The sequence below is a fragment of the Triticum dicoccoides genome, chromosome 2B, assembly GCF_002162155.2.
Source record: "Triticum dicoccoides isolate Atlit2015 ecotype Zavitan chromosome 2B, WEW_v2.0, whole genome shotgun sequence".
Classification (NCBI taxonomy): Eukaryota; Viridiplantae; Streptophyta; class Magnoliopsida; order Poales; family Poaceae; genus Triticum; species Triticum dicoccoides.
In genome coordinates, this window is record NC_041383.1 from 599,099,545 (window position 1) to 599,117,960 (window position 18,416).

The window sequence follows — 18,416 nt, forward strand, 5'->3', positions numbered from 1 at the left end:
CTGCCTCACCGTCCCAAGCGTCTCCAGCCTCCGCCGCTGCTGCCACCTGCCTCGAGCTCGCTGGAGCACCACCACTGCCATTGCCTACCCCCCTGGACGACGTCATCCCGGTATGATGTCGTCCGCTGAACCAAATAGCTCCCTGCACCGGCTCGTCGCGCTCCTCGTTGTCCCAGTTCCCTCAGGGTATATAAACGACCAAGTCCTTGGATTTTCATCGCCATATTGCATTTTGTTGATGCATGTAACTTTATGCATGTTTGTCCGATGAAGATAGGTCTTCACCATATTGGATTTTCATCTACTCTTCGTTCTCTACATGATGGTGTCTTCTCCATGCATGATAGGACTCGTATACATGCTCTAATCTTCATTGCAAAAGTGCATCGCAATGTTAACTGCAGAAAATTGTTATTACTTTTAAAGTTTGCTTGATGATTGCCACTATACTAGGGCTCATATGCATGTGATTCCTTCATGTGTTTTGTTCTCTATAATGTGTAATTCAATGTCATGCCCTTGGATGCCATGTAAACTTGTTGTAGCATGTATCTTTGTTGCCCTCAAGATGCCATCATGGTAAAACGGTCATCCTGTTAACAGCAAGTTCCATTTCGTCAAAATCATAGTAATTAATCTATGCATCCTATGAACTTGTGGCAATGGAGTATTTTGAAAATTGTCATGTCTAATGTATGCTCATACCATTTTCATAAATATTAACATTGTTATACTTGCTGTTATGTGCCTCCGAAGTCAGCATCATGATATTACTGTTTGCATTCCCTGATTTTCACCAAGTATGTAATCGGCATATTTCATGGTTGCATATTGTTTTGATAATTGCCATGAACCTGTTGCTCCTATGAATATGCCATGTTGTATGATTTGAGCTCCGTGTTATGTAATAGCATTATGTGTCATTTGATGCCATGTTCAAGTACTGACAAATGCACACTTGTCTGGGTTGAGTTTCATCTAGAGCAAGCATAGGTTGGCAAACGTTTGAGCGAGGTCGGTGATGAGGTTATCCACGTTAAGTGTCTTGACAGCCACATCATCAACATAGCTCAACGTTGAGATCTGATTGTGAAGGCACTTATGCAAGGCACTGGTATGCTGCGCGCGCATTTTAAGCCTAAAAGGCATGGTGTTGTAGTAGAAGGGGGCGAAGGGAGTGATAAAGAAGCTATTCTCTTGATCGGACTTTTTCATTCTGTTATGGTGATAATCAGAGTAAGCATCCAGGAAACATAGCCGCTCACATCCTATCATGGAGTCAATTACTTGGGATGCGGGGGAAATGAAACGTATCTTCGGGAATGCCTTGTTGAGGTCGGTGAAGTCGATGCACGTACGCCAAGTTAGGCTTTCTTTTAGATTATAAATGTGTTCGCTAGCCATTAGGGGTGAGAGAACAACTTGATGAAGCCAGCGGCTAGGAGTCGGGCTATTTCTTCTCTGGCTGCTCTGTGTTTTTCGGGCGCAAATCGACAAAGGGATTGTTTCACTGGTCGAGCATCTTTTATGACATCAAGGCTATACTCGGCGATGTTAGCCGGAGATCGAGTAGACCAAACTTGACATGAGAGGAGTCTGTAAGGAGAGACCTAAAGGACGTGAATATCAGCAAAAAAACTAACCACATGGGTGTGTGAATAGATTTAGAGATCTTATGCATTTCAACTCTAGCCTACCCCAACTTATTTGAGACTCTACAACATCACTCTAGCCAACTCCAACTTGTTTGGGACTAAAATAATTGTTGTTATTGTTTGCGTATCAATCCTACGTACAAGTCAACTAAGTTACATAGGAAAGAAAACCATACAATTCAATTATTCAAAATTCCTAGGAAAATCAATTGCATCAAAGAGGCTTTGAAACTCTCCCTTCCTGGGTTCGCCTCTCCTCTGCCTGCCACTCCATCTATCGATGATGGGAGAGGAATCCTAGTGCCTCCGCTACGGTTGGTAGTTTAGGTTACTGATTTTTCAGTCCTATAGGTGTGGCGCTCGGGTGAATGTCGATGCTTCTTCTTCGAGATTGTCTTCGGGGCTCCAATCATCCTCGAGTTTGTCCATCTAGACGTAGTAGACGGAGCTTCGGGGTAGACTCGTGTCGTCTCCTTGGGCCGGTGAGGTTAGGATTACTCATCGTCTAGCGAAATTTGGTGCTTGATGCTTCAAAACTATTTAAAGGTTTAACAGTGACGAATGCGGCTCCAGAGCGCTCCTTGGGCCGGTGAGGTTAGGATTACTCGTCGTCTAGCAAAGTTTGGTGTCTGATGCTTCAGAACTATTTAAAGGTTTAACAATGATGAATGCGGCTTCAGGGCACTAGTCCTTAGGGACGAATGCGGCTTCAGGGCGCTAGTCCTTAGGGGCATGTCACACGTGCATGAAGGCTTGTTGACTGTCAACGATAAAATCAAGCCGGCTCCAAGCGGCTCATTCTAGTAGCAGTAGTCGTTCGGTGATCTATGTGCCTCAATATAATTTTTATTATGTTTGTTGCTTGAGGTGTTTTATACTTCCGGAGAACTTTTAGAACAGATCTGGATCCTTTTCCCAAAAAAAAAAAGAGGCTCTGAAATATTGAATGACAAGCTTCACGCTTCCACTGGATTTTAAAATTATCTGCAAAGCCTGCATTCAAAAAGTAGCGGCTACCTTTACTGGATCATGACTGCTTCATCTTCCTTGTGGATGCACACAGACCTTACCATAATTCCTCCTAAACACGTCAAGTTTGGTCTACCCGACCTCTCTTATTTTTGAAGTTTGGTCTAGCCGACCTCTCTTATTTGGCTGAACCAACTCGACAATGTCAGTACAATCCATGGATAAATCACACAAAACGTGTGTGTTTAGTGCAAAACAAGAGTGCACCAATATCATTTATGCACTTGGCTACAAAGTTGTCTTGAGTACTGAGGAGTTTCAGAACTTACTACGTAATTCCTAGCACGAAGACTCCGCGCCAGGACAAATTGTTTCCGAAAGTACATCCTACCGGCACTAGCATGGCCCAACTGCTGTTCAGGTAGCCAGTTACTCTAGAGGTCAGATCCAAGAAGACCCAAACATGCGCTCAGGATATCAGAGTACCTAAGCACGATAGCGAAAACCACACAAGCACGAGTCCCTGATTCCTACATTCCACTCTTTAGAAGCATGTGTCAAGAACTTTACTACACGTGGCGATGTTAGGCAAGACTTCAGTTGCTAACAGGCAAGAAACCCGTATGACGGCATGTCCTCAATTTGCTGAATATCTTCAAGTAATAGCTCTCTCTCAAGCTGGCGCCGTGTGGATTTAATAACAGTCTGCAGTGAGAGTACACCAATTTGGTCAGAAAAGAAGGGACTCTGTACGAACAATGTGACAAGGAGAATGCACATTGAAGAAAGGCATACATTAAAATCCATATATGTGGCGTGCATTTCAAGCCATTTCCGATCCATCAGCTTAAAGGTTATGCAGTAAAGAATATCAAAAGCTCGATCGTTTTCTGCAGAAAATAACAATGGTTAGATGTTAGTAGCTAGGGGTACACTTACAGTTACAGTAGGAGCAGGCCACCCGTAATAAGATGGTGGCGTTATTTATTACACCTATGATGTCATCCAATATTAAGGATATTAATTTCCATGCTATGGAATTAAATTAAATTTATTTATGGTCAAGTCTTCAACTGCCCTTATAATCGCTGTGCGTTGAAGCATGGAGAACAGTCAAAGTTGGGCCATTCAACTGAGCCCACAAGATCAGCTGTAAGGATATTGCCTTGTTAACAAGCACTGAACCTTTAATCAGTCATTAATTACCTACAATTGATGTAGATTACCGCATAAAACTACTGTACTGTACAATTATTCTGGGACAAGAGGTCCATATAGTAGCCATGTAAGATTTCAATTTTGCAAAAATGTTACAGTAGACTGTACCTATAAGTAGATTTAGGAACACTGCTCCAATCAAAGACCTTGGCTTAGCTGCAGAAGAAATCAGTATTAGTCACTGTGCCATTTGTTGATAATTGCAAAAGCAAAACCAGTTTCACAGTTTAGAAAATTTGCTTGAGGGGAAGGTTACATAGAAGTAAATCCATCAACTAATGAAGAAGCACAGAAAAGTTTAATGAACAAACCTGCTTGAAGATCAAGCATCTGAATGAGCATAAATGTAATATTTACTCCAGCTACAGCAAATGGATATTCCCATAATGCTCTGTCACCATTTTGCTTACAAAGGAGCTCCTCGAAGGATTTCTGCACAGAAAGTGCCTCATTGAGATGAATGAAAGGCCAAACATGTAAAAATATAAACATTACCTATCTTAATAGTTCGATAATAAATATTATACATTGCAGTTATTAGCAAAGGATCATTAGCTGTTCAATTTTCAAAGGAGACAGGGTTCCATTGCTAGCTGAATAGATTTGTATAACTGTATATCGCATGAGTCATTAGATTCTTCCCTGCTCTAGCTAAGAGAAGATCATTGAAACCTAGCAATTGGCGAGAAACAGCGATGAATCTGAACCAGCATTTAAGTAAAGGGATTTGTACTCACTGGATAGTTCTTAGCGAAGTAAAGTAAATTCTCCAAAGAGATAAAGCCACCACCCCTGTAATTCCAGCACAATAAATGATTCCAGATCCAAAATTTAACTAAGAAATTATTTATTTCGTAAAGGGCATGTGCGGGAATGAAGGAATGGAACAATACCTGAAATCTGTGGATGGATCTTTCCCTTGCCATCCCATCTCCTTCCATTGATCTGATACTAGTCCTAGAAGTTCAGTCCCAGGAAAAGAAGCATGCCAAAGGGCTTTGAGTGCTTCCTAATGAACAAAAGGTGTGATGAATGGGTTATCAAATGTAGCATTTGAAATGTATGTTCAGGTTTGCTAGATCAATATGAACTATTAATAGCAACAGAGAACAAACTATAAGCAAGGATTTGTGCTGGTGAGCTGCAGGATCATTTGGTCAATTTACTCATGCCAGAAATCACTTCCCCTACTTTGAACAATCTACGGGCACAGTAGTCTAACTAAACTGATTTACTGAGTTACACACGTCCAGTAAATCCTGATACCCTGGGAACATCATATTACTCTGTTCTATTAAAGCAAACATGAGAGCACAGCCATTTTGTTAGGTACCACACTATACAATGTCAGACAACACTGGCCAGCCTTATAATTAGAGAACAAAGCTCGCCACGAGATTTTAACAGGAAGATCCTGAGTTCATCTTACAGTGGAGCAATATGGGGTGTCTGAAATACAGAAATAGCACACTACAACCGACAATCAAACACATTGGTGGCGATACCATCCACGGGTCATACCTGATGTTCTCTATTTTGACTATCATAAGGCACCTCAATCCGGTTCTGTAATCTTTGTAGGCACTCTTCCTGCAATACAAAATCCATTATTGTCATAGGAAGCTTCTAAGTATTTTTTTTTTCAATGGTAGCTTCTAAGTTCAAAGTCCTAAAGACTACGACATGACATGCCAATTCAAGAGAGCAGTATTTGTTGGACCATTGTATATATCCTGTCGCAATCTAAGCACAAATACAATGAAACACGACAGTTGCACCCGCTGTGATTCCAGTTATCCATTGCATTCATGTTTGACAAGCAATCGCGTGATTACTACATCAACAAATACCGAGCACCGTTCACCTGAATGGGGGTCAGATCGAAGGAAATGCGCGCGTCGCTGTCCCTCCTCTGCACGCAGACGCAGGAGAATCCCCTCCCGATCCACGCCGTCGACCCCGACACGACGTCCGCTGGAAAAGGGGGGGAAAATAGAAGCCCATGGACGTTCGTCAGCCTCTTTCCTGAACAAGCAAGGGGGGATCCGAGGCGAGCGGACTCACGCACGCACGCACCCACGTGACCCACGTACCCGGCGATGGGTGGTGGTGGCCGGAGAGCCGGCGCACGGCGAGGAAGGAACCGCCATTCTGCTCCATGAGGCGCGCGGGCGCTGCCCTCCCTCCTCCCTCTTCCTCCTCCTACGGTGCCCGCCTGCCTACGCGCCGCGATCAGCGAGGGATCCCCATGGCAGGCTCGGGCCGCGGCTTGATCCTGGTGGGCGGGCGGGAGGGCGAGAGATCCCACGGGCGGATCACGGGGGGAAAGTGGGGGGCGGGGCTGCACGACGACACGAGGGCTCGGCGCCGCGGCGGCCTCTTCTCTCCTTCTCTTATTATCTCCCGTCGCGTTGGCGTTGGCTTGGGTTGGCAGCTTTGGCGCTTCTGGCTTGGCGGATGCCGATGGGGGTGGCGGCCTCGCCTCGCCTTGTCCGCTGGGGGTAGATAATTGCGCTCGTGTCCTGTTGCTTTCCCTTTTTAGCCAGATCTGACCACCCGTTAACCCCCTGCAATTAGCCCATGATTCCCGTTACCAAAATTAATTTCCTCGTGTTTTTTTACAAACAACCCACATAACCACAGGAAGAAGAAAACAGAGCGCTAAGATCACAAAACGCCCCCAATTTCTGCTACATTTTCGCTGCGTGCATTGGCCGTATGTTTGCAGAAAAACTAAAGAGAAAATTAAATCACATTAGCTTGGCCTGTTAAACAGCTGGGGCGCCATATCTTCAGAGGGAAACCAAAAAGCTTGTTAGCAAAAGTAACGGCGGAAAAGCTAAGCTACTTGCAAAGGTAACGGCAAGAAATTAAAAGGTGGCCACCGATCATCCCGTGGTCGAGAACGCTTACCTTGCGCTTGAAGCTTGCTTTAGGCGGCGAGCATAGCCAGTTTAGAATGGGGTAGAGCGCACATAAAGCGTGATTGCACATCAACACGATAATTCCCACCTACTACTGTGTAAACTTCGAACATCTAGCTTGTACTGCCAAACAGCCTGTTCATGGAGTACTTCGACCGTGCCGTGCTCCTTTTTAGCATGTGTTCTTTGCTGCAAGCACTAGATTCCGCATTAACGATATTCTGCTAAATAAAGCAATGCGAATGGTACTCCTTTGGTATAGTCCACTTTTCTAGCATCAATCTTTAATCACCAAAACCATATGCATCTCTCCTTTATCAAATTGATTGACGGTTTCAAATTTTACACGGAAAGTAGCAAATGTTCTTCATCGTCTTTCTCAAGGTTTAAGTACCCTTTTTTTTGGCGGGAAAAGGTTTAAGTACCTTGGTTGCATCTTCCAAAGCTGGACTTCCTGCATCTGCTCCACGAGGCATGACCATGGTCCAGGTCCACCCATGTTCTCCAACGATCAAGCTAAGCAAACATTATATCGGCAATCTGAAGTAAATTAGAAAAAAGAAGTCAGATGTAATCAGAGGGGTTACCTTTCAGAGCACCTTGCACATGATGGAGAGCCTGATAGCTAACATTTTTGTATACAGTTATACCTTTATCTGTCAATCACAGTAGTTCAGGCTATTTTATACTCACAGACACTGGCCATGGTCATAAATCTTGTCCCCCAAGAAGCCAAGATCTAGATAAGGTACAATGTGGAGCAAGTGGCCTAAATTAACCATTCTAAATGAGCCATTCTATGGCATAAAATATGGCCGTGCACATGGCAAGCAAATGCCTAGGTCTCCTTCCTGGGCTCTTTTTCAGCTCATTTTCTTGCTGATGAAACCGAAGCCTGCGCATTCAACAGAGGCAAAAGGTTTTACAACTGATCTATGATGGAGTACATCAACTGGAGCACTATTTTATTGGAACTCACACATCCATAGACATTATTGCTCCTATACTAATATCCAGAAACAGATGTTACTACAAACAGAAAGCTTAAAGTGGCGAAGTGATTTCTTTGAACTATGGTGGGACTGGTTAATTCCACCTGCGCTTGATTTCAGTTTTCGTCCGAACTTCCCTGAGCTTCCCGTCAGTTCCATAGTCCCTCTCCATCACCAGATTAATCCCTTCCTCCGAGTACCAACTAACTCCGATGCAGAGTATACCATCTTTATCTACGTCAACATAGGCGGTGACGCCTCCAGGCAACCAAAGTATAGTCACGTCTTGCATATCGAGCATCTCCTCCTCCCGGAAGAAAACAGAGCTCTCTGGCAAGGTTCTCTTCTTCATGGTCTCCATGCACAAGTATACAAAGGCGGCTCCACCCTCTATTTCTTTTACTTTCTCACTGAAAATTGGTGTTGCACTGACTTCATATACTTTCCAGGGGCCTGTCAATTCTGATGGTTTCGTCCGCTTTCTTTGAGAGAAAGGTCTGACGTCAACAGGGGTAATACTGCAAAAATAAAATGCTATTCAGGAAGACCAAGCATAATTAGTTCATCAATCTACAAAAAGCCGGATGGTTCTTGTGCGTGAAAGAATAGCTGCTGAGACATGAAAGCCATGTTGCCAAACTATAAGGAGGCCGATATGTAAGACAATTCAGATCATGAGGAACAAGCATGCACAAGCTGTAGATGAGAATGTCTTCAATGCTGTATAGGTAGAAAACATCTTTGAAGGATGAAATCAAGCAGAAGTAAACCAGTTTTCAATTAGCCTCGTTTTAATTCGTTGCAAACAAACTACAGTCTGTGTTATGCTTTTCTGTGTCCTTTCTAGATTGGTGGCACCAGTCTGACACTTAGTAAATCAATTCATTATTGTTCAATCTGAACAGTTTCCTCCTGAGTCATGATTGCTGAATAGCAATAAAGATATATGTCATAAGCAGAAAAGCAGATAAACTTGTAGTAGTGGATAACAGGAATCATACTCTTCAACATGGATATTTGCTGGGCTAGCCCATTTTTCTTCATACACAGCAACCCTTACGGTTTGTATATTCGCTCCTCCTTCATTGAATTCAATGGTATGCACAATACGCAGTCTTTTGTGGCATCCTTTGACCAGACTCTAAAACAAAGCTCAATGCCATTGACAGTTATGGATTGGCAAATCCAAACCCATAGACAACACAAAGTGTCGAGAGGAGAAAGTTAAAGGCAAAAGGCTAACATGAAATGTATTATACTCCCTCCGTCCCAAAATAACTGTCTCAACTTTGTACTAGCTCTAGTACAAAGTTATACTAAGCTTGAGACACTTATTTTGGGACAGAGGGAGTATTTATACATACACATGATCATCAATAATTCATTCCCATAACAGTCGGAGCAGCCTCTCCAGCAAAAGGCTAACATAATAATCATATTAGTGTCAAAAAACGTCTTATATTTTGATACAGAGGGAGTAGTTGATTAGTAGCTATCTCTGCAAAATGATTCCATAATACTAGCTCACACAGATTGTTGTTACAAAATAAAGAAAGAGGAGAAGTGCCTAGCACATCATCAGAAGCATGTACACCAGCATCACTATTGATTTTGCTATTTAGGCGTCTATATGATTCATAAGAGCAATTCACATGTCTATATGAATCACAGAAGTCTAGTTTCGTTCCTCTTGTAAAAAGCCAAAAACAGATCTCGAAGGAAAGCATCGGGCAAAAGACTATTCTCAGTCAACATTGCAGTATTGCACTGAACAGAAATTCAGTTTTTGGGGCAGATGAGTAAAGTTCAGAAGAGTAAACATACTTGCTCAAACTGATACGTTGGTGAGAGGAAGTATTTAGATTCATCATATTCGCCGATTTCTATATCAAGTGGACCTCTAGAGTATGATCCATCCTGAAAACGAAAAATGCAGTAGCCAAAGGAATAAGTCGATAATTCAAATTCACAAAACAGGAAATGTGTAACATTACTGAACTTAATTAGGGGGGATGATAGCCCAGTCCCACAGCGAACAAGTGTGATTGAACAGTAATGGGTATACTTAATGTCAACAGTATATTTAACTTACATGTGGAGAAACGGAAGGTCAGGAGCTGCATGGCTAGTTTGACATAGGGGAAACGTATTTTCTGAGCTAGATTATCCGCCTTATAGTTGTAGGGTAAGACTAAGGAGATAACTCTACAGATTGTCTGGAAGCTCCTTTGGATGTATTTCAGTTTTTCTTGCATGGCTCGTTTGAGCTAAGAAAGTTTGCTTGAATGCAAACTAGCTGTTCAAGTTAAACTCATCTTTAGAAAAGGACAGAGCTTAAGCTATGCAAACTATCTAAAAAAGATCCCCATGGTTCATGATTTCCCCAGAGTCTGAAAAGTGAGCAGACACTATGAGCATCTTATTAAGGCGCTGCTACTGAAGAAAACCTGCTGAGAGGTTCAAGGTTTAACATCACAACTAACTGCCTGTTCTAAAACACCATCTAAGTGTTCTATGTTCAGCATCAGGAAATAGGCTGTAGCTACAAGTTATAACTTCTAAATTACAACAGTAGAGAGGAATGCGATCATATTTTTGGTTCAGTTAGACATTAAGTATACAGTGTAAGTAAGGTCAATCATCATATTGCAACTTTGAAGAGCTGAACGAGAAAAGATGTTTTAAAAAGCATTGGAGGTATTTGAAAAGGGCAGAAAAAAGAGGTGAAGAGAAAAGAATCTCACCTCAAAAAATACAATCCCTGGTTCTTCAATCATAACATCTTCATCAAGTACATCGCTCTTTTTAAGATCAAAATATTCATGCGCAGGTAAATCAACAGTCCCACTGGGGCTACCATGACTCCATTCATCATCGCTGGCACTCTGCTTCTCAGCTTCCCCATGAGGATTGAGCTGCACCCAATTTGTCTTCCTTTGGATCTCGGTCCCATGAACACTATCATACGACTTCTCAATGCGAGAAAGAGTGTAGCAATCATAAAGATACTCCTGTTTGCTTCCTAGTCCAACAGGTTCCATCTCTGCTGTGATTGGTGAGAACACAGCTCCGACACCCTTCCATACGCCACTTAAGCTACTCGCAAATGTATCCCAGGAAGGCCTTAATACAGATTCCTAATAAGATAAAAGAAGACAATACTCAATATACCAGAAATTACATCAACGGGATAGGATTTACTGGCCTGGTAACTGCTGTTTGATTGCAAGTATGCTTCATTACAGTTCAGTCCGTAGTTCCCCACTATCTGAACTTCTGAAGCTAGCCCATTGCAAGTGAGTAGTGAAATGCTTTGCGAAGTGCACACTGCAGTGGACTACAGACTACTTGTCGTTGGTTAAATGGATAAACTGAACTTATACTCCTCATCAAATCGCAAAATTGATTCGCTGGCCAAAGTTCTAGACACGCGTGCCCATGGCACAAAAACAGTCCAGTTACCTGGGTCTGGAGCACGGTCTCGACCTCCACCAGCATGGCTCCGGAGACCAGAACCCTCGAGCCCGCGTCATTCTCCTTCCTACTCCCCGGCGGCGGGGGCGCCCTGCTGCGCCCTCCCGGGCGCCTCCGCCCGCGGTGGTTCTTTTGGGACCGACCCTTCTGCTCGGCGGCGCGTTCGTTGTCTACGCTCCAGACGTTCTCCTTCCCCCTCGACGACGCCTTCCCGCCCCGGGCGGCGCACCGGATGGTAGCCCTGGAGGTGGAGGGGCGGTGGCAGTGCGCACTGGCGCCCAGGACGGCGGGGCTGCCCCCGCACGCGCCCAGGCACGGTGGCTGCATGCTCTCGATCGGTGAGCGGCTGCTCGGCGAGTGTGCAGCCGGCGGTGGCGGAGGCGAATGGTTTGGACTTTGCGGATAGTGCCTTGGAGACCGTCATTACGATGACACGCGGGCCCCGCGGCTACAAAGCGGAGGGAGACCTATCTCCCGGGGAATACGCCTCTCCAACTTGCAAGCGTACTATCTGGATACGCTTTTTGTGCTGCGACTAGATACGCTTTCTTAAACCGAAAGCAACATTATTTAAACGCCTTCCTAATAATCTGTTAATGCGAGAATACTGTGGCGAAAGTGTGCCTACAGTAGCGTGCACTGATGCAAAGGGCCAGTGATTAAAATTTTGATCGCTGCCGTCCTAGCATCTGAATTTACTTTCTTCAATACGTGGACGCCTTTTACAGAAAAGAAATTATATGCATAACTACCTTTTTTGGGATTTTTCATCTAACAACCTACAACATCTTAACTTAATTTCAAATAGTATGAATGTGCATGCCTACCTACTTGCCTATGGTACTCTCTTTTCTCGAAACAATGTTGTCTAGTCTCTCCAAATCTATTATACCTAAGAGATTGATTCCCGTTATAGGATTTATCTCAACACGCAGAGCATCCACCTCATCACACGTGCCACATCAGGTATCATCTAGTTGGAATATAAGTCGGCCACGGGTTTTTAGATCCTCGATTTGACTGGCGAAACATGTGTTGTGTGCCATATAGATTCATAGTCGAATGAACTTTCTAATCATATATTCATAGTTAAATCAATGACCTAAATTCCCGTGTCCGGATTATATTCCCATTCAGAGGGAGTATGTGCCATCACATATGTGCTTTTACAAATAGATGATACTCACTGTAGTTGCGGAAATCAGTTGCAATATATTTGAATGGATTTGATTGTATAAAACCTGAATGTTTGAATACAATATGAGAATAAACCTAGGACTACATATTATCATTATTAATTGTATTTGATTATAGTTTAGCTGAATTATTATTGTATTTGATGTAAGTGACATCATATACTAGAAAGGTTTTTGTGAACCAGCCTGTGGTTGGATAGTTAGAGGGACAGTGGTATCCCCAGCCCACTAGGGTTTAAGTCCTCGTGCTCGCATTATTCCTGAATTTATTTCAGGATTTCCGGCGATGCGCTTTCAGTGGGAGGCGACGTTCCCGTCGACGACGAGGCGCCTACGGTGACTTCGTAAATCCCAAGATGATATGCCGGCTCAGTCTCTCGAAGATGCTCAGAGGGGTAGGGTGTGCGTGTGTGCGTTCATAAGGGTGGGTGTATGCACGTATATATGAGCGCTTGCATATGTACTATGTTAAGAAAAAGGTTTTTCCATGCATGTTGAGGTGGGCCTTTATGAGGTATCATGGGTAGTGAGATGGTATGTATGTTTGTTTTTGTTTTTGTTTTTGAAACGAGGCAAAAGATTTGCCATTTTCAATGATTAAGAAGGAGAGGGTTGCCCGGTTAATTAGAGGAAAACCAGGTGAAAACCTTGATACAAACCCCACACGGGGCACACGCGAACGACCTGGCCACAACAACGGCAAACAGTCGACTGCAACGTCGAGGACACGGGAGCTCCGATTTTGCTGACGAGCATCACAGAAGAAAGTTGCAAGCCTCGCACCGACCTAGTCGAGCGCAACATACGGAGAGCACCATCAGCTAAAAACCGCCCTCATGGAGTCATCGTTGCGGCAGTGGCCCTGCCCCCCGTAGCACCGACTTCTCTGTCACAGCCAAAAATCATTGGGTACACTGATAACCCACAAGTATAGGGGATCGCAACAGTTTTCGAGAATAGAGTATTCAATCCAAATTTATAGATTTGACACAAGGAGAGTCAAAGAATATTTGAAGGTATTAGCAGCTGAGTTGTCAATTCAACCACACCTGAAGATTAATTATCTGCAACAAGGTAATCAATACCACATTAATATGATAGTTTTGATAGCAGTGTAACAGTAGCATTAACGGTAACAGTGAGAGCAATAATTTTGTAGCAAGTATAACAGTGGCAATAGCAATAGTAACTTAGTAAGAGCAATATGTGAAAAACTTATAGGCATTGGATTGGTGAATTTGTTGGATGATATTCATCATATAACAGTAGCTCCAGTTCATAAATATTATGTAGGCATGTATTCCGTAAATAGTCATACGTGTTTATGAAAAGAACTTGCATGACATCTTTCGTCCTACTCTCCTGTGACAGTGGGATCCATAAGGAAACTAAAGGATATTAAGGACTCCTTTTAATAGAGAACCGAAACAAAGCATTAACACATAGTGAATACATGAACTCCTCAAACTACAATCATCACTAGAAAGTATCCCGAATACTGTCACTCCGGGGTTTACGGATCATAACACATAGCAGGTGCATGTAACTTGCAAGATCGGATCTAGAACATAGATATAATGGTGAGAACATAAATGGTTCAGGTCTGAAATCATGGTACCCGGGCGCAAAGTAATAAGCATTAAGCATGGCAAAGTTATAGAAACATCAATCTCATAACATAATAGATTCTAGGGATCAAGCCCTAACAAAACTAACTTGATTGCATGATGAATCTCATCCAACTCCCTCACCGACCAGCGAGCCTATGAAAAAATTACTCACTCCCGGTGGGGAGCATCATGGAATTGACGATGGAGAAGGATTGGTGATGATGAAGATCCAGGGATCCCCCTCTCCGGAGCCCCAAACAGACTCCAGATCTAGCCTCCCGATGAAGAACAGGAGGCGGCGGCGACTCTGTCTCGTGAAACGCGGTAATTCTTTCTCCTTGATTTTTTTCTGAAAAAATAGGATTTTTAGAGTTGGAATCAGGGTCTGCGGGGCCACCAGGTGGGCACAACCCACCTAGGAGCGCCTGGAGGGGGTGCGCCCTGGTGGGTTGTGCTCACCCAGGGGCCCTCCTCCGGTGGTTCTTGGCTCCGGTATTTTTCTTTTATTGTATAAAAATTCTCCAAAAAGTTTCGTTCCATTCCGAGAACTTTTATTTCTGCATAAAAAACAACATCATGGTAGTTCTGCTGAAAACAACGTCAGTCTAGGTTAGTTTCATCCAAATCATGCAAATTAGAGTCCAAAACAAGAGCAAAAGCGTTAGGAAAAGTAGATACGACGGAGACGTATCATACACCCATTAGCGCACCAGACTGTCGACAATAGAAGGACAAGTCGGACTCGGCTCTACTCGCCACCATCATCGTTGCCACATGCATCACAATGCCACACCAACCTCACCGCGGGTCGGGCACCTGCCGATAGCAATGCCATGCACGTCTAGCCTACAGGAAGCACAAATGGGACCAAGATCTCCCAGACGGCGCCCCAAAGAGGGAATACGATGTTGGAGACGACGTCGCCGCCTGATCCAACCAGGATCTTGACTTCCGCCCGGAGATCTTGACCCAAGAGATGATGATGCACAAATCACCACGACGGCGCCTCCAAGGAAGAAAGCGACGCCCACGGGCGCCGCAGCCGTCGGTCGGTAAGCATCGGCCAAGCTTTCGCATGGATCAGTAGCACCACCACTCTCACGTAGTCGCTGAAGCCAACCAGTACCTCAACTGATCCGCCCATCCTTGCATAGCAACCACGCCATCACCAAGCAGGGACCACCACCACGCCTCGCTGACGAGACAAAAGAGACGAGCCTCCCTCCAACAAGCACACCGTGGCCGCCTTGTTGCCCGCGCGAACTCCACGGCCACCGACACATCAACCACCGTCCCGGGGCCGCCGCCCCGGAGTCCAACCCTCGAGCAGATCAGTAGCACCAGGGCGGCCACAGGAGCAGGGATGGGAGGGCTACCACCCCTCACCAAGCACGCCAGCCAGATCTGGAGGCCAACAGGCAGCCGCCACCACAGCACCTCTAGCCGGACGACCGCCAGAGATGAATCCCACGGCCAGAGCCGGGATGCGCAGCACCAAGACGAGAGGAGGAGCTGCACCACGCCTTGTCACGCCAGACAGAACTGTCGGACCGAATCCCGCACACCCTGTCAGTGCTGGAACACCAACCTGGCTACCACCACCATCCACTGCATCGCGGCCACGCGCCACGCACCATGAGCGCGCCAGATCCAATCTACACGCGCGTCGCCACCTTGTTAAGTGATTTTTTTTGAAACAAGGCAAAAGATTTGCCATTTTCATTGATTAAGAAGAAGAGAGTTGTCCGGTTAATTAGAGGAAAACCGAACAAAAACCTAAATTACAAACCCCACAAGGGGCACACACGGACGACCTGGCCACCAACAATATCACGACACAACCAACGACAGCCGTTGAGAGGTAGCACCGAACAACAAAGAAACGCCAAATAGTCGACCGCAGCGTTGAGGACATGACAGCTCCAATTTTGCCGACGAGCATGACAGGAGAAATTTACAAGCCTCTCACCGACCTAGTCCGGCGCAACACCCGAAGAGCACCGCTCATTGAAAACCGCCCTCATGGAGTCATCATTGCCGCAGTGGCCCCGCCGCACGCAGATTTGACTTCTCTGTCATAGCCAGAAGCCAACATAGGCACACCAATTGGCGCACCGGACCTTCGGCATCAGAAGGACAAGTCGTGACCCGGCTCTCCTCGCCACCATTGTCGTTGCCAGACACGTCGCAACGCCACACCACCTCATCGCCGGTCGAGCACCTGCCGACCGCAATGTAGTGCACATCCAGCCTGTAGGAATCACAAATGGGACCAAGATCTTCAAGACGGCGCCCCCAAGAGGGAATACGACGTTGAAGACGACGACGCCGCCTGATCCAACCAGGATCATGACTTTCGCCCGAAGATCTTGACCCGAGAGCGAAGGAAGTCCAAATCACCTTGACGGCGCCTCCAAGGAAGAAAGCGACGCCCACAGACGTCGCCGCTGCCGGCCAGCAAGAACTGGCGAAGCTTTCGCTCGGATCATTGACACCACCACTCTCACGCAAGCAACTCCACTAACCTGCGCACCCCTGCACAACCACAGCGCCATGATCGTGCAGGGACCACCACCACGCCTTGCTGTCGATTCAACCATGGCAACCACCAGCACGTAGACTAATGCACGTCCTCCGGGCAGGGAAGGGCAGACTGCCACCCCGCATCCTCCCGCAGGCCAGATCTGGTGGTCCAAAGACCGCGTAGAACACCGACGCCACAGTGTGACCCGCCGAAGAACCGCCGTCGCCGAGCTGCCTAGACAGGCAGGACGAGCCTCTCACCACCAGCACACCGCGGCCGCTGCGTTGCCCACGCGAACTCCGTAGACGCTGACATGTCAACCACCTTCCCGGGGCCGCCGCCCCGGATGCCAGCCCACGATGCCCACCAGAACTCATAGCTCCACCATGGAGTCGCCAAGCACCACGTCGTCGACGCACGCAGCCCGCTGATACGTCTATTTTGCATCATGCTTTTATATCAATATTTATTGCATTATGGGCTGTTATTACACATTATATTTCAATACTTATGGCTATTCTCTCTTATTTTACAAGGTTTACCATGAAGAGGGGGAATGTCGGCAGCTGGAATTCTGACTGGAAAAGGAGCAAACGTTGGAAAGCTATTCTGCACAACTCCAAAAGTCCTGAAATTCCACGAAACCGCCTTTTGGATTTATTAAGAATTTATGAGAGAAAGAAATAGGCCAGGGGGCCCACACCCTGTCCAGGAGACAGGGGGCGCGCCCCCCCTGGGGGCGCGCCCCCTATCTCCTGGGCCCCCTGGTGGGCCTCCGGCGACCATCTTCTGCTATATGAAGGGTTTTGACCTGGAAAAATTCGTGGGCAAGCTTACGGGACGAAACTCCGCCGCCACGAGGCGGAACCTTGGCGGAATCAATCTAGGGCTCTGGCGGAGCTGTTCTGCCGGGGACACTTCCCTTTGGGAGGGGGAAATCATCACCAACGTCATCACCAATGATCCTCTCATCAGTAGGGGGTCAATCTCCATCAACATCTTCACTAGCACCATCTCCTATCAAACCCTAGTTCATCTCTTGTATCCAATCTTGTATCCAAAACCACAAATTGGTACATGTGGGTTGCTAGTAGTGTTGATTACTCCTTGTAGTTGATACTTATTGGTTTACTTGGTGGAAGATCATATGTTCAGATCCTTAATGCATATTATTACACCTCTGATTATGAACATGATTATGCTTTTTGAGTAGTTACTTTAGTTCCTAAGGACATGGGTGAAGTCTTGCTATTAGTAGTCATGTGAATTTGGTATTCGTTCGATATTTTGATGAGATGTATGTTGTCTCTCCTCTAGTGGTGTTATGTGAACGTCGACTACATGACACTTCACCATTATTTGGACCTAGAGGAAGGCATAGGGAAGTAATAAGTAGATGATGGGTTGCTAGAGTGACAGAAGCTTAAACCCTAGTTTATGTGTTGCTTTGTTAGGGGTTGATATGGACCCATATGTTTAATGCTGTGGTTAGGTTTACCTTAATACTCCTTTTTGTAGTTGCGGACACTTGCAATAGGGGTTAATCATAAGTGGGATGCTTGTCCAAGTTAGGGCAGTACCCAAGTGTCGGTCCACCCACATATCAAATTATCAAAGTACCGAACGCGAATCTTATGAATGTGATGAAACTAGCTTGATGATAATTCCCAATGTGTCCTCGGGAGCTTCTTCCTTATTATTAGAATTTGTCCAGGCTTATCCTTTGCTACATAAAGGATTGGACCACCTTACTGCACTTTATTTACTTTGTTTACTTGTTGCTCGTTACTATTTATCTTATCACAAAACTATCCATCACCTACTATTTCAGTGCTTGCAGAGAAAACCTTACTG

The 18,416-nt window shown here is 45.4% G+C and overlaps 2 protein-coding genes across 4 annotated transcripts; both read right to left on the reverse strand.

Moving 5' to 3' along the window:
• Positions 1-2,827: 2,827 nt before the first annotated feature.
• Positions 2,828-7,559, reverse strand: LOC119365100 (ELMO domain-containing protein A-like). 3 transcript variants are annotated; one of them, XM_037630699.1, is made up of 11 exons: positions 7,417-7,559; positions 7,192-7,306; positions 5,919-6,409; positions 5,707-5,816; positions 5,364-5,432; positions 4,736-4,851; positions 4,580-4,634; positions 4,154-4,274; positions 3,951-3,998; positions 3,420-3,514; positions 2,828-3,329 (listed from the first exon to the last, which is right to left on the reverse strand). In XM_037630699.1, exons 2-11 carry the CDS (start codon positions 7,263-7,265, stop codon positions 3,228-3,230), a joined length of 1,281 nt encoding a protein of 426 aa, XP_037486596.1. In that variant the 5' UTR covers positions 7,266-7,306; positions 7,417-7,559; the 3' UTR covers positions 2,828-3,227. The 3 variants fall into 3 exon arrangements, with proteins under 3 accessions (XP_037486596.1, XP_037486597.1, XP_037486598.1); XM_037630700.1 differs by having other exon boundaries at positions 7,192-7,282; positions 7,354-7,512; XM_037630701.1 differs by lacking the exons at positions 7,192-7,306; positions 7,417-7,559 and having other exon boundaries at positions 5,936-6,137.
• A 141-nt stretch (positions 7,560-7,700) lies between these two features.
• Positions 7,701-11,634, reverse strand: LOC119365099. Its single transcript, XM_037630698.1, has 5 exons — positions 11,221-11,634; positions 10,503-10,895; positions 9,583-9,675; positions 8,760-8,899; positions 7,701-8,276 (listed from the first exon to the last, which is right to left on the reverse strand). The coding sequence occupies exons 1-5, from the start codon at positions 11,557-11,559 to the stop codon at positions 7,853-7,855; spliced, it is 1,389 nt and encodes a 462-aa protein (XP_037486595.1). The 5' UTR covers positions 11,560-11,634; the 3' UTR covers positions 7,701-7,852.
• Between the last annotated feature and the right edge of the window lie 6,782 nt (positions 11,635-18,416).